We start from the raw sequence: 16250 nt of genomic DNA, 5'->3' as shown, positions 1-16250 counted from the left end.
TCCATCTCCAAGTACAATTGATACATATGGACACACGATCCTGATCACCTTAAAACAAATATTTATATTATGAAGCTTATTATGTACTTTATGTTGATACAGACAGGTCTTGTTGTTGTTGTGACTTTTTAGGCTGTTGCTTATATGCAAAACAATTGGCAATTCTGAAAATAATGCAGTCCAATACAATATTACCACAAACTCTGAATCACCAAGCTGTTGTATTGAATGGAGCAACATATCAGACTATAAAACTGCTGAATAATTCATCTTAGCTGCATCTCATAGTTGATTGATGATGAGGACCTGAATTAATGAACATCCTCCTTTAAAATATGAAACAATCACTGACACAAGGACACAAAATTGTAGTTCCCTACAGTTTTTATTATAAGTAACTTATTTTACAACTTTTGACTGTAGAAAGAAAAACTGTGGAAAAGTTTTATGTACAATGATGTTGAACTACTTTTAAACAAGTATTGAAATTAATGATAGAAAATATCTATGACTGTTCTAATAACACAAGACCAATCAAAATATCAGTCACAGCCTCAGCTTCAAATAATGCTAAATGAAGTACATTTTATTTTTGTCCTTTTTAGTACATAACAATCATTTTAGAAACATAAGACTTCTCAAGCAAAGATCTACCCAGAGCAAACATATTTACAAACAGAAGTTGGGAGGTTGAAATGTACAAAACACTTAGTGCGACCTGGTAGGGAAATCGAAAAGACCAGATATATATATAAAAATAAAAAACAAACAATAAACAGTTTTCCTCGTAAGTAAAATTTTAACTGGACTGTGAACAACAACATGTTTCCCAGGTCTGACAGAACAGTGGCTGAGTCTACAGTGAACAGGCTAAAACAATGAATGAAAGATAAACTCAGTCTATGACACAACAAGGGGCAGTATTAGGTCGCCACAAAAGTAGTAGCTAAGAGTGGTGGTCTAGTCATTTCTGTTCATGGCATCACAAGTTGAAAATGCAAAGGTTATTTTCTTAAAATTCTACTATTATCAATTGAGTTCATGCTTAAATGTCCATAGTACGTAAGGAAGAGGATGACCTCTATCCTATACGCTCAGGTCATGTCAGGATAAAGAGTTGGTCAGACATTACACAAGATGTTAGTTGGATGACTAGGAGTGTCATCTCAGAATTTTGTTCTTAAAAAAAAAGTTAAAGGGTGCGGCACTACATAGTAGTGTTTTTAACTTCAGTCTCTTCTAACAGTCATCTTAAGATGCAACTCCACGGCCCCTGGACTGGAAGCTACTGTAGATGCAGGGGAACTGTCCCACTGCATGCCATAAAACACCTCCCTGAGGAGTGACAGGGCATAAGCAGTCCCAGCCCAGCAGCCACACCCTCACACTGACCAGTTCTCCACCATGGACACTACCAGAGACGAAGTTACAGAGTCGACGATACCTCAACTGCAACGTATAGTCCAGGAATGTTTCCATTTAGTCCAGTGAAGGACATGATGCGACCTCAACAAATGAAAGTTCCACCGGTCTATCATCTAGTTCTATTCTGTGTTGGATGCTGCTGAAATGAACAGCATCCAGACTCAACAAGAAAGGCAAAGTGTAGGAATGTTTGCAGGGAAGAGTGATATAAAATAGCAGCTGATAAGCATAGCTTAGTACATCTGAAGTGATGTTTAAAAAAGGTATCCGTGGTTTCCACAAATATACAGAGTATAAAACAATTGGAACAAACAAAAAATAATACATAAACTAAAAAGGGCAGTGAGAGGCTGATTTTAGGCAAACAATTCTTTGTTTGAAACTGTTTCTTAAAGTGAATGTAGCTGTAGAACTGGAGGTAAAAGTCCTGTAGAGTCAGTGAGAAGCTACAGTTGAAATGGGAGCATTCAGCCTAACATTTTACTCTGCTCATTTATTTTGAAATGTCATAAGCAAAACTGCCACAGATTAAATGCCACCCATACATTATAAATATCCATTGTAGTTAAATGTTGTATTTTACCCACACTAGCCCTACCAAGCTGGTCACTTGAAGTGCTTTAGAGACACTCATCTACATTCTTATTTATAATACTTATATGGAAAGTAATCAATCTCCACAATTCAATCACATCAGAACATACCACTACTGCTGAGCAATTCTCAATACATATTTGCTAGAACCAGTTCATCATCTTTACCAGCTGTTGTTGGCCTGAATAAATATCAGTTGAGGGGTGAAAATTCCTCTCTCTGTCTGTTAACTGGTTTGAATCATGAATTATATTCTTTTACCATCACCAGCCACTCTGGCAAAATAGAAATGTAGGTGGTCTGTATAAAATAAGAGGGAGTAGCACATTATGTGAGAAGCTGGGACAGAAGAGGGTGACAAAAACCTAAAGAAAAAAGCAGGTCAGAGAGATAAAAACAATAAATAAAAATAAATGAATTCCCTTCAACATTTAACTTTTTTCTCTTATCTACTTTTTAAATGTTTGTTAGTTTTCAGGAGAGCGTCCCTAAGTCTTTGAAATGAAAGACTTGGTTTTCTTCATATACTTTTTTTTTATAATAAAAAACAAGTCCATCTGTGACAGAATTACTTCATTAAATTGTCTGCTGTTTTTTTTCAGACAACACACATTTCCCTTTACTTTTTTTCTCTGCAAAAATCACTAGCAGACGGTCCTCGTGATAAACATAGTCAATCCAAATCCAATGAAAATCTTGGAAACAGGCTGACATATATAAACACAGACGGGCCCAAGAGCCAGTCCAAACAAATTCTTTTACCCCAGGTCCCTTTTCAAGCAGAGGCCATGGGATCTTCATGCAAACACCTGCATCTTGCCATTGGCCTCTGGGATTTGAGTAATTTGGGTCTGGGCAGGGCCAGCAACTGCTGGGCTGGGTGTGGAATCTGACCAATCAGAGACACAGTGAGGAGAGGGGCTGGACCAGGGCTCGGGAGACTCTGGGGAGGGGGTCAGATAGGGGTGCTCAGGGGGCAAACGGGGGTAATGCTTGGGTGTGGCATCTAGTGTGGATGAGTAGCTGCTGTGCTGGGAGGGAGGGGTTGGGTAATCCTCCGTTCCTGCAGTGCTGCTACTAGGCTGGGAGGGCAGAGCCTGAGTGGGCTGGACTGCTGGCGTGGCTGACTGTGGGGGCTGAGCAGGAGGCTGGGGCTGAGAGGGCTGCTGAGGCATCTGCTGCTGCTGCTGCTGCTGCTGCTGGAAAAAAGATGGTGGAGGTTGTGAGGTCTGGGGTGTCGGTGGGGTGGAGGTGCCCATGCGGGCCATGTTCTGCTGGTTGGTGATGGTGTGGTTGATGAGCTGCTGCTGCTGCTGCTGTTGCTGCTGCTGCTGCTGCTGCTCAGCAATGGAAGGCAGCTTGACTGGGCTGATAGTGGGTGTGGAGGTAACAGGTGTGGGCTGCAGCATCTGATTACGGAAGATCTGCTGTTGGTGCATCAGCATGCTCTGCTGCTGCATGGCTGGGCTCTGGGGGTGCATGCCTGCCTGGCTACTCTGCACAAGATTCACCACCTGCTGACCACACTGGGAGGAAGGGGGCATCCGGTTGTGCCAGTCAAAGGGCACACTGACGGGACTGACCATGCCCATGTTGAGCCCCATCTGGCCTGAACTCAGCACATAGCCGTGGTTGACATCAGAAGCCATGGAAACACGTCCCTGCAAGGACATCCCTCCAGCTCCCAGGTCACTGAGCTGTGCTAGAGACACAGCGAAAGGGCCACCACCCTCCAACATGCTACTATGTACCATTGGGGTGTTTGGAACAGACATGGAGGAGTGGAAGAGCCCTGGTGACTGCATGGCCACAGGCGAAGTGGGGTTGGTGATATAGCCAGCATTGCTAGCTCCCCCATGGGGTGAGTCCAGTGAGTCCACTGGGGACAGGGTAACTGAGCTCTCCAGTAAGGCACTCTGCATGTCCAAGGTCAGCTTCTTATTGCGGGCCTTGACTGAATCCTTCAGACTGGAAGCATGTTGGCCTCCCAGGCTGGAACCCTTGGCCCCAGGCCGACGATTCTTCTTGCCCTGTGGGGTGTTCTTCAGGCTAGGCAGGAAGGCACTGGGAGGGCACATGAGAGGTGACAGAGTGTGTCCCCCAGTGAGGTGGTGTCCAGCCCCTCCGTGGCCCTGGGGACTTCTTACTGTATTGTACTCATCAAGAAGCTGAACAATGTCGTGGTGCATACGCTCCTGAGCAATGTCCCTTGGCAACCTGTCCATATGGTCTGTGATCTCTCTGTTTGCAAAGTGAGCCAGCAGCACCTTCACAGCCTCACAGCTACCTTCACGGGCTGCAAGGAACAGAGGGGTCTCCTCCTGAAAAAAGCGGAACAGAGGCTATGTTAAATACAAATATATCTCTATGCTGAAAGTGTGCTTACACTGTAAGTAGATGTAATACCTTGAGATCTTGCATATCCTTGTTTGCGCCATTCTTTAGCAGGGCAACAGTGGCATCCACGTTATTAACGGCAGCAGCCCAGTGTAAGGCAGATTTACCTAAAAGAGATGACAAATAATGAAATCACATATCTATGGTTTCAGTAAATATTATCATCACACAGGAAAATCTGCATCAGGATACAAACTTACCCAGTTCATCTACTGCATTGACATCAGCATGACAAGTAATGAGTTCCTCTACCATGCCCTCTACTGCCAGCCGTGCAGCCAGGATGAGTGCAGTGGAGCCATCATACATACGGGAGTCAAGATCTGTAGCTCGGTTTCGGATCAGAATCTAGGAGGTTGGTAAAAATTGGGTTCAATGTTATGAATTATAAGTATAAAACACATGAGCTAAAATAAGTTATAGGCATTTCTACCTCTGATGAGGCCAATGATTAGTATGTGTTTGTTTACCTGGAAGACACCCTGTGCATCTGCAGCCACTGCAGCATGTAGTGGGGTACGTCCCGTGTTATCCTGAGCATTGGCATCTGCACCGGCATCCAGCAGCCTCTTAGCAGCATCAGCACGGGCGTACCGGGCTGCCAGGTGGAGCGCTGTCTCACCAGTCCGGTCTGTTTGGGCAGCAAGGGATGCACCCTGGTATATCAGGTCGGAGATGATGTTGGCTGAACACTCCTCATTCTCGTCCTCCTCTGCTACCTCAGGCTCTAAGCCGCCTCCACAGAATGATGCCAGCATCAGAGGTGTAAAACCATCTGGCAGGAGTTGAAAACAGGCATGGGTGAGTTTATGTCTACTCAAGTGCTCAACATAACAGGTCATACAAAGAAAGTATAAAAACTATACATGTGCAAGTCACAGTTCCAATCTGAAAACTTAGATTATCGCACTACCAACCTGGGCCTCGGACATTAACGTCCATACAGTCGCTTTCAAACTCTCCTTGAGGTGGGGTGAGGGCCATGGTGGGAGGCACACGAATGTCTGCGGCAGCAAGGTGATGCTGCGTCCACTGTCTACTGTCCACTGCATCTTCACTGTCTGAGAGCATGCTTGGCTCCTCAACCTGAACTCACAGAATGAGAAAATCCAATTTCACTATTTACTGTAAGTGCATGCTGACATGCTGTTGTACAATTTGCATACACATTGTGCATATGTAAACTGTTAAGGACAATTTAGAAAGACCGACCTTGAGCCTTTTTGCCTCTGGGCAGTCTGAGTCCATCCACTGGTCACTATGATCTCCAAGGAGAGATTCCTCCACAGTTTTTGGCATGTGTCTGTTTATAGATGAATATGTTAACCCAAGAGAACAATCCCAAAGCATAGTGCTAAAGAAATTTAGTCCCAGCAACATCAATAGTGTTAGCATTTGAACACAAATAACTCACTTCATTCCCAGAGCATCCTGGCCAACAGGTTCCCTGCGGTTCTTGTTGCTGCTGGGTTCCTTTTTGAGGAAGAAGCCCTCAGGGAACCAAAGGGTACTGTGTTCTCTCTTTCTACGAGCAATCAACATGCCTATCACAAGGATGACTAAAACGAAAAGAGAAGCTATCCCCACCAGCATCAGCTTGCCCCATTCAGGTATGGGGTCAGGAGGTGGTACCAATTTTTCACCTGTAGTGAGAAGAGAAGTAGTAATTACTTATTTTTGCCTCATTAGTCTTACTAGTCATTTTTTGTGTTCATAAGCATCTCTACTCACCACGGGCTTCTTTGAGTGGATAAGGGAAGCGGAGCATTTCTCTGGCTGACAGGGCTCCCAGGTACTCTGCAGCAGTGTCAGCTGTAGGGAAGCAGTCCTCAGAGTCCTGAGTGCACAGACGGTTGTCTATTTCCAGGTACACTATGGACCTACAGGAATACCAGAGAGTTAGGCATTTAATGTCATGTACAATTTACAGGAGAGATGTCAGGTATTAGGTTCACTGTATGCCTGACTGACCCGATGACCTCCTGCTGAGGCGGCAGCTCCCTTTTGAGGCGCGCCTCTTTGCGGGTGTAGGGGCGGATCATGGCCTCTCCTTTGTCATCCAGCCGGAAGCGCAGCGTAGTGTGTAAGATGGCGCTTAACTTCTGCAGAAAGGCTGTCCTGGTGCGGAGAAGCTCCTCTGGAGGCAATAGGACTACTAAAACCAAGACACCATCGGCAAGGTCTTCTGGAACCTTCCCTGCACAGTCTAAGCCATCCCAGCCACACTCCTCTGAGTTGCAGCCCTGGTCACAACGTCCATCAGCATAGTGGTCGATACAGTAGGTTTCATATATGGGACTGGGGATGACACAAACAGAAGGATCAGCTTAAGTTTTTTCAGATCAGTTTGGAAAAAAATAGGTGGAATCGTGTAAACTGCAAAGGTAAACTCACTTGCAAACTTTCTCCTTGCTTTTGCAGTCAAAGTTGTCATACAGACAATCCGGGTTGTTGCAGGATTCATCGCACTGGCTGTTATTGAACGCACGCCAGCAGCGAGGATCTGCACAGCGAGCCCAGGGGTTCATTGCTAGAGAGCAGTCGCCGCCGTCCCAGCGACAAGCGAATGTGTTGCACTCTTTGTCGCAAACACCATCATTGGCTTTGCCATGACAGTCTGCCAGAGGGCATGAGGGTGTAGGATCGGGCCTGCTCTGCTCGCACCGTTTACCTGCCCAGCCGGTGGGACACTGGCAGTGAAAGAACGGGAAGCTGGTCTCTTCGGTGCACAGCCCTCCATTCCGACATGGCTGTGAGGAGCAGCCTTCATTACTACGATGCTGACACTGGGGCCCGCCATAACCTGGCAGGCAGGTGCAACGTGCCCCCCTTGTGGTAAGTGCACAGCTACCTCCATTGTAGCAGAAGAGCTCCCGACAGGACATGCTTCTTTCACAATTGGGCCCAGTGTAACCCTAAAGATAGACATCATTTATTCACTTAAACTGTGAACTTTCAACACATAGACAAGAAAAGCAGCACTGCGCAAACTACAAAACCAAAATAGGTGTTCAAACCCTTAATGTGAATGTACACTTACAAGCTGACATGTGCAGGTGTATCCCAGTGCAGAGCTGCTGGATATAGAACATGCTCCTCCGTTCTGACAAGGCTGAGACTCACAAACACTGAACCTGTTCTGACACCTCCGACCTAAAAACAACACAGCGATGGTGAAGCTCTACAACTGGAAGAGAGTGTTTTACACAGAGAGAATGTGAATTGAGAGGCCTGAGCGAGCTGCTGGCGGTTGTCTAACCTGTGAAGCCGGGCTTGCAAATACACTGGTAGTCATTGGGCAACTGGATGCAGTCAAGACTGTTGGAGGGACTGCAGGGATTGGAGAGACACTCGTTTATGTCTCCCTCACATCTTTCTCCTGTGAATCCAGGGGGACAGTTGCAGCGGTATCCACCCACTCTATCCACACAGGTGCCATTGTTGAGGCACTTTGGAGGAGCACCGCGCAGCCTCAAAGGTGGAGCACAGTCATCTTCATTGATCTCACAGAGAACACCTTCAAAAGGAGAGGATTAATTGTATTATTATACATTTATCTTTTAGTATCTTATTTTTACGTCACATATAGTGAAGTCTCATAAACATAGTGCATACCCAGTGTGCCAGGGGGGCAGGAGCAGATGTAATGTCCCACCAGATCTATGCAAGTGCCTCCGTTTTGGCAAGGATGAGACTGGCACTCATTGATCTCTATCTCGCAGTTCTGCCCAGTATATCCTGGCATACACTGTAATGACATGATAGATAGATAGATAGATAGATAGGTAGATAATTTATTAATCCCGAAGGAGATTTAAGAAGATGACAATTACATAATGACAAAACAACATGTCAAAACAGTGGACTCACATCACATTGGTACCCTCCCACATAACCCCTGCAGGTGGCGCCATTGCGGCAGGGTTTGTCTTCGCAGTGGTCCACTTGGCTTTCGCAATAGCTTCCTGTGTAGTCAGCAGGACATTTACAATAGTGTGCATTCCCAGTGTTGACACAGTGACCACCATGGTGGCACAGGTCATCTGTCTGGATCCCTGATAGAAAGATTAGGGGAAAAATGAGCATTAATTACTCAGCCACAACACAAACAGAACAAACAGAACATCAATTGTCATCCTGCACAGAACATAAAAAATACCTCTCTGGCGAGCAGCTGTTTCACAAGAGACCCGAGGGATGTCACAGTAACGTCCAGACCAGCCATTAGTACATTCGCAGACGAAGGAAGCATCCTTTTGGCGACAGCGTCCTCCATTTTGGCAGGGAGATGAGCGTCTACACCAGTCGACTGGTGCCTAGGTAGGGAAGGGGAAGATGGAATCATGATTATCATTAACTGTTCTAAAAACTATATATAGGTATGAAGACTCAAGACCTTAACAAGTCCTTTCAAGGTTGTCTATGAGTGTGTGTGTACCTGGCAGCGGTTGCCAGTGTAGCCTTTGGGGCAGGAGCAACGGAAGGACTCTAGGGCATCCTGACAGATGCCTCCATTGAGGCACGGTTGGGAGTCACACTCATTGACCTCATATTGGCAGTGGGAGCCAGTGAAGCCTGAGCGGCAGTTACAGGAATAGCCATTGATTTTATCTGTGCACGTCCCTCCGTTGAAGCAAGAGCTGCGGACATGAGGAAAAATAGGGATTCAAATACGTGGATTTAAAAAGGTTTCACTGTCATATTCAGTAGTTATATACATGTGTATATAAGCAGGTTGATAAACTACATCATATTTCCATGACTCAAGTGCAAACATACACACTCACCTTTCAGTACAATCAGGAATGTTGGTTTCGCAGTGAATGCCAGTAAAGCCAGGCCTACAGGTGCAGGTGTAGGAGTTAACATAGTCTGTGCATGTGCCTCCATTTTTGCAGGGGGAGCTCTGGCATTCATTGATCTCTAAGGCACAGCGTGGCCCAGTGAAGCCTGGCAGGCAGCTGCAGTGGAAGGAGTTCATACCATCTGTGCAGGAACCTCCACTTAGGCATGGATCTGTTGGAACAAAAAGTAGAGGAAAACTTTGGTCAAGTACAGTAAATGTGCATGCACCTGGTAGCAAATTTGACAGTAACAGTAATACGGTGCACTAGGTTTACATGGCCACTCACTAGGAGAACAGTCATTGATGTCTGTTTCACAGGTAAGCCCAGTGTATCCCAGCTCTGCAGGAGCACACAAAGCCTCCAAGTGTGTTAGTGCAAGTTCCACGGTTCTTGCAAGGGTTTGAGATGCATTCATTCACATCTACATTGCACAGCTGACCTGTAGAATGCAAAAGACAGGTACAATAAGTTTTGACTCCAGAGTGTATATACAGCAAGATTTTCTATAAGCGTCCAGAGAAATTATCTGACTGAGACACTAAGTACAAAATTTGCTAACCTTGCCATCCTGGCTGGCAGTTACATTGATATCCCATGTAGTCTGGTGTGTGGGTGCAGACAGCATTATTGGCACAGGGGTTAGGGGAGCAAGGGGTGAGGACCTCAGCACAAGTGGGTCCACTGTAAGGAAGCTCACACAGGCAGGTGAAACTTGCCACACCATCCACACAAGTGCCCTTGTTAAGGCAGGGACTGGAAGCACATTCGTTGATGTTCACCTGGCATAGGTTACCTGTTGGAGTAGAGATTAAAACATATTACAGAACTGACATAGTCTGACACTGGCGAATGTATTGGCACATTTCTAATTAACCACTAGGGGGAGGTAGATGTCATTCACAAGAAAAGTGATGGAGGATGATAAGAATACTTGGACTAGAGATGTTAATAAAGTCATTGACATACACTGATACAACTTTACTTTCTGCACATGCTGCACATGTATGGCTGTCTTTGTGCTGTACTTTCGATGTTGATGTCTCTAGCAGTTGCTGTGCGCTGTGCTACTACGCCACTCTCTCACCTCTGAAGCCTTGACGACACTTGCAAGTGAAACCATTGAGCTGGTCGATGCATGTGCCAGCATTCTGGCAAGGACTTGGCAAACAGTCATTCCTGTCCAGGTCACAGTTCTTTCCCACCCATCCAGGCTCACAGTCACAGCGGTAACTGGAAATACAGGAGTAGTCAATGAGCCAAGAGGAGCCAAGTTGTAAAAGTGAAATAACAGCCAACTGATGTACAAGTTGAAACCTGTAGGACTAGCAACAAGCTTGCAAAGTTTGTTGTGAGTCACTTTAAACTATGACAAAGGCTGGAACAGTTCATACCCATTGATGTCATCCCTGCATGAACCGTGAACACATGGGCTGCTGCCACACTCGTCCACCTGAGAGTAACAGTAAGGGGGCTTAAAGCCCTCAGGACACTGGCAGTGAAATCCATTCTCTTCATCCACACATGTCCCCCCATTCCTACAGGGGCTAGATGCACACTCATCTATTTCCACATTACACTTTGGACCTGGCAGGAGAGATGTTAAACATAATCAAAGTGTGTTTGTCAACATTTCCAGTGAGGACTGGTTTTTCATCTCATATTTGTGCTTTCATTTTCAGAGGGCCTTACCAGTGAAGCCAGGTTTGCAAACACAGTCATAGCGGTTGATGCCATCTTTGCAGATGCCATAGTCACAAGGGTTACTGGCACAATCATCAAAGTTTATCTCACAGTTTGGCCCTGTGTTGACAAAGAGGAGTTTAAAATAAGCAAAAATAAGTTTAAGCACAGAAAATATAAGATTATTATTATTTTAAATGATCTATTCAAAGGTTTGAATTACAAAGGTCAGACCTTGTGTTTATAGAGTTTTTCCTCTTACCTGAGGTTCCATGTTGGCACTGGCAGATGTACTTATTGACCAGGTCCACACACTTGCCCCCATTCTGACAAGGGTTGCTGTGGCACTCATTGAGCTGGTTCTCACAGCGATAGCCTGTGTAGCCAGCATCACAGTTACAGGTGTAGCTGGCAATGCCATCTATGCATGTACCATGGTGGCATGGGTCTGGCTGACAGTTGTTGATATTACTCTCGCAGAGTGTTCCCTCATAACCTAAAAGAGGAAAAAAGCATAAATGTAGATTGATGTTAAGCAGGGCTGGGAAAATGTATTTTAATTCCACATATGGTCCTGCAAAAACATCACAAAATGTATTACTTGGTCTCATGATATGTATTGTGTGGTCACCAAACCAGCTACCTTTTGGTCCACTTCATATTTTGTACTACAGGGGGCGCAATTGCCCTTTAGTATAAAATATAGTCTCCTGGGGCCAACACTCCTTAAAGAGGGCAGCAGCAGGAAGCAATAGTAGCAATACAGAGACAGAAAATGCTCCACCTGCACTGAAGCCATGGGTGTGGCAGTATTATCGCTTTCCTGTAAAATATGTGGAAAATAATGAAATAGTTGCTGACAAGACAAAGACTATCTGTAAGTTCTCCACCATTTCTATCACGAAATGACAAAGGAAAGGGACAGAAAAACCTGTCACAGACCAAACAGCAACAAACAGCAACACTGAAGTCCTCTTCTACACCTGCCACAAACTAGTGAGCAAGTTAAAGAAAAAACTAAAGAAGTTTGCAACTTCTTTGCAACTGTAGTCATTGCAACAGTAGTCATAACAAATCTGAGCAAAGAAACAAGACGAGATGTTATGGGAAGTTTGAAAGTGGTTCACTGTATTTTGCTAACAACAGAGGGATGGATGTCCCTAGCTACTATGAGCTGTAGCATAATGACAGTGCTCATTATGAGGGGGAACTGGGAGATGGCCAACAATGTCTTACAAGCTCGCTGTCAGTTTGAACTGCACACGGGAGCTAACACTGCAGAATTCCTTTAATTGGCTGTAGTGGACATTGGAGTCCGACAGGCCGTATCACAACACTGCTGTGGTGACAATGTGGTTTCTATGTCGATGGCGTTTGTTTGTTAGGCAAGTAAGTGTTGGTTTGTGTGCTATGTGTGCAGTGCAGTGCTGAGTTGGGCAAAGCAGTAAAGAAGGGCCCTACACAGGCCTCCCAGTCCTGCTTTTGTTCTCAGTGGCGGAGGTAACAATAGACTGCTCCACGTCAAACAGGGCCACTTCACTCAACAGAAGGGGCCCACAAACACAGGGAATACCAAGCAGCTGGCCACTGAAACAATGAAGCAGGCTCCTCCGTAGGCATAGGTCCAAACAAACATGTTAAACATCAATGTATACACACAGTCAGCTCATACATGCACCCTTTGAGACAAACTTTACTATAGCTCACTGTATCTGGGCTTATTTTCAAACATGGACTTGAATGGATGTAAAAGACTGAAAGTTAAGATGCAGCATAAGGTGGTGTGTGGGGGTTTAACAGATGAACAGATGTCGAGGTGATGACCAAGGCTTCTTTCTTGGCAACTGCTGGTCCTCAGTGACCCCATGATCCCGAGAGCCGATGAGGGAAAGAGGGGGATTAGGGGCCTCAAGTCAGTCTGCTTCACCAGCAGACATCCAGAGAAATAGCTGACCCCCCAAAACACAGAACACTTAACAAAGACCAAACACAGCCCAACAAGTGGTTAAGGCGCATCTGCTCGTCTGCCTAGGAAGACCTCTTGAGCTGTGTACTGTCTAAGAACTGCTGACAACTATTAGGTACAGAAGCCCTTACCTTCAGCACAGCGGCACTCGAACCCATTGGGCCGGTCGTAGCATTTTGCTCCATTCTGGCAGGGTGTGCTGGCGCACTCATCTATGTCGATCTGACACATGGTGCCAGTAAACCCTGGGACATGCAAACACATAGGTGAAGGGTCAGAAAGAAGGTCCAGTGGAATGGTCCATGCTCAGGTCAGAGGGCAGTTCGGTCTCTTCTTATAAGGGCAAGGGTCTTTGGCTAGGTTAGTGATGTCTGGCTAAGGCTGGGTTTGAGGGTGTCTCGACTGGTTAAGGACATGTCATCTGTGCACTCGGACCAGTGCTGAGACGACCACTACAAAACACAACAGAAAACCTGTAACCTTGATAATGTTTTATACAAGTGTATACAAGGTGGATATGAAAATTAATGAATAACCCTATGAGGTGGTATGGAATGTCTGGGCAGCAAAATGCAACTTATACAGCTTCAGCTCACTTTAGATTATGGTACGTTTTGGAATGTCTGCATAATGCTTGTCTATACTGGAATGTCACAACTCTTGTATATAAAATTATAAGGAATGTGTGTAATAATAATAACAATAATAATAATAAATCATAATAATAATACTGTCAAATCTGCTTGCTCGAAAAGCTTGAGAAACTTAGCAGGCTTGAAATCAGTGGGCACAGCGCCCAGACAGGGGTGAATTGGTGCATTGGTAGCACACCGCTTAGTTGATTAACAGTGTCAGGATGGTCTGTGTGTTGGTGCTTGGGGTGCTAAAGGGGAGGGGTGGGTTAGAGGAGACAGTGGGATTGTTTTCTCTTTTGGGGAACCCCCCTCCCCACCCTCCGCCTCTTTCCTGCATCAGCTCCACTGGCTCAATAGCTAGATGGGGGGTGGAGGGGGGACGTCTGTCCCAGATGTAAATTGCGGACCTGGAAAAGAATCTCATTAGCAGGACTGCTGTTCCCCCCCCCCACCACCAGGGTAGGATGAGGGAGACTGCTGTCCCTTCCACATTCCACAGAGGAGGGGAGCGGGGGTCACAATAGTGTCTTTGTTCAGGCAAGAGGATAGGCAGCCTTTTGGGCCTGCCTTTTTGTAAGAGTGGTGGCTCTAAACACCAGCAGGCAGAAGGAGCAAGGCTGACCCTCCCTCTTCTGGTTCTGGGGACATTTAAACTTTGGCTTTCTGTTCTTACAACTGCTACAGACATTGAGCTGGAGTTGTTAACAGGGACAGAAATAAACACATGGAATAAAAAAAACAGGTCAGAGAAGTCGTACCTGGCTGGCAGGTGCATGTGAAGCCATTGACCATATCCCGACAGATGCCATCATTCACACATGGGTTGCTCTCACAGTCATCTACGTCAATCTCACAGTAAGTTCCCATGTAGCCTGGAGGAGAGAAATTCAAACTGAATTCACACAGGTTCTTGCAGTTGAAACAGATTCGCTATGTTCAGTTGTGATATGTCAGTTCAAGGCAGTATGGCGTGCATGCAATTGTGTGTACACTTTGCAATGGGGAAAAGATCCCTTGAGCATCCCCAGTGTTCCCACTCTATTGACCTGAAGTCACCACACCCTACTGTCCGTAGAGCATAACCCCTCCCTGGGTCAGTGTCCCATTCACCAGATGCATGTTATACATTCTTTGTCAGCAAAACTATGGAGGGCTCCTTCATTGAGGTGAAGCAAAGTGTGGATCAGAGTGCTGCCCCTTGGGAGAGGCTAGCGTGGAATCAGAAATAATCAGCCGCTCCACATGAGCTTTGCCAGGCTGGCTGACGATGAGGAGGGTGAAGAGGAAGGGCCTGTCTCTGGAAATGAAGGGGGAGGGGGAGAGGCTCTGGGAAAAGGCCTCTTTCCCTCTCTGTGTGTATGAGGGGTGCAAAGTGGAGCACAGAGGGGCCCTATTGTTCCGCTCCATTCCCACCACTCTACCACTCATTAGTATTCACAGCACACTCCTCCCCCTAACTGCTCGCCCTCTCTCACATCCAGTCCTATAGACCAAACTCCCAGCTCTAATTTGTATAGTTCCCAAAACCCCAGGATGCATGTAGGACTGTGCGTGAGAGTTTCACTGTGTTTTTGTCACTGAGTGTCCAAACCATCACTTAGTCCAAGCTAATACCCTGTCTGGCTGTACAGTGCACTGAGTGTAGAGAGGTGCCTCCATACCCCAAATGTTAATGGGAATGGATTACATAACAGTCTGCTCTGGCAGTCAGTATGGCAGCTCTGCAGATAATGCTTCTTTAGAGGGTCAAGTTTAAATAATCAGTTGTTTCACTGCTATTGGTTTTAAACTGTCCCATGTGAATGACATCAGGTTGAATTGAGGTTTTCTGTGTTATTTTACAAGTGGTGCTGAAATATAACTTGACAACGCTGAATACCTGGCATGCAGATACAGGTGAACTCTCCGATGCGGTCCAGGCAAGTGGCATCATTCTGGCAGGGCATGGACAGGCACTCATTGATGTCAATCTCACAACGTGGACCAGCATATCCCCGACCGCACTGACACTGGAAGGAGCCCTCTGTGTTCACACATTTTCCAAAATGCTCACACGGGTTGGCACCTGCAGGTAGAAGGCTGGGGATCAGTATGTGAAACACACTCAAAAGGCAGATAAAGTGAGAGTATATGACCCCATCACTGACAATTGTTTAAATGGCAGCCTTACCAATTGAACACTCATCCATGTCTTGGTTGCAGGCACCTCCTACAAAGCCAGCAGGACAGGTGCAAATGGCGCGGCCGTTGAGGGGGTTGGTGTCACACACTGCCCCCTCATTGCAGGGGTTACTCACACACGCATCATCAAGATGGCACAGCAAGCCTGTGGAGAAAAAAAGCACATGCCAGTTATCAACAATTTAGCAGCCAGGACTAAGAGGAGCATTTCTGACAAAGCAACTTACCTGTCTTTCCAACTGGGCACTCGCAGAAGAAGGATGCTACACGATCATGGCAAGTGGCACCGTTGAAGCAAACAGCTATGGCGCAGTCATCGATGTTTTCACTGCAGTCATCTCCAGTCCAACCATTGACGCAGACACAGGTATGACCGCCGATAGTGTTGAAGCAAGTACCCCCATTATGGCAGGCATTTGGTTGCATGAGACACTCGTTGACATCCTCGGCACAGTATTGCCCTGGCGTGGTTACAAGACAAATGTGGGGTCAGAAATACTTAGCAGGATATATATTTAAAGTTTA

General features: G+C 46.0%; 1 protein-coding gene across 1 annotated transcript in view; it reads right to left on the bottom strand.

Moving 5' to 3' along the window:
• Nucleotides 1-366: 366 nt before the first annotated feature.
• Nucleotides 367-16250, bottom strand: part of notch3 (notch receptor 3) — a 29841-nt gene continuing 13957 nt past the window's right edge. Inside the window, 29 exon segments of the mRNA XM_018705073.2 lie at nucleotides 367-4340; nucleotides 4426-4523; nucleotides 4617-4764; nucleotides 4887-5191; nucleotides 5334-5502; nucleotides 5629-5719; nucleotides 5831-6059; nucleotides 6148-6296; nucleotides 6388-6714; nucleotides 6811-7331; nucleotides 7457-7569; nucleotides 7676-7933; nucleotides 8032-8164; nucleotides 8287-8471; nucleotides 8576-8732; nucleotides 8855-9056; nucleotides 9204-9432; nucleotides 9549-9597; nucleotides 9599-9702; nucleotides 9823-10056; nucleotides 10348-10493; nucleotides 10655-10847; nucleotides 10953-11063; nucleotides 11206-11439; nucleotides 13041-13154; nucleotides 14303-14416; nucleotides 15424-15609; nucleotides 15715-15870; nucleotides 15953-16186. Of these exon segments, the coding sequence (XP_018560589.1) occupies nucleotides 2817-4340; nucleotides 4426-4523; nucleotides 4617-4764; nucleotides 4887-5191; nucleotides 5334-5502; nucleotides 5629-5719; nucleotides 5831-6059; nucleotides 6148-6296; nucleotides 6388-6714; nucleotides 6811-7331; nucleotides 7457-7569; nucleotides 7676-7933; nucleotides 8032-8164; nucleotides 8287-8471; nucleotides 8576-8732; nucleotides 8855-9056; nucleotides 9204-9432; nucleotides 9549-9597; nucleotides 9599-9702; nucleotides 9823-10056; nucleotides 10348-10493; nucleotides 10655-10847; nucleotides 10953-11063; nucleotides 11206-11439; nucleotides 13041-13154; nucleotides 14303-14416; nucleotides 15424-15609; nucleotides 15715-15870; nucleotides 15953-16186 (6713 nt within the window). The 3' untranslated portion in view covers nucleotides 367-2816.

This window comes from Lates calcarifer, linkage group LG11 (genome assembly GCF_001640805.2).
Source record: "Lates calcarifer isolate ASB-BC8 linkage group LG11, TLL_Latcal_v3, whole genome shotgun sequence".
NCBI classification, from domain to species: Eukaryota; Metazoa; Chordata; class Actinopteri; family Centropomidae; genus Lates; species Lates calcarifer.
The sequence above is the reverse complement of the archived record's forward strand: the minus strand, read 5'-3'. Positions and strand labels throughout refer to the sequence as shown.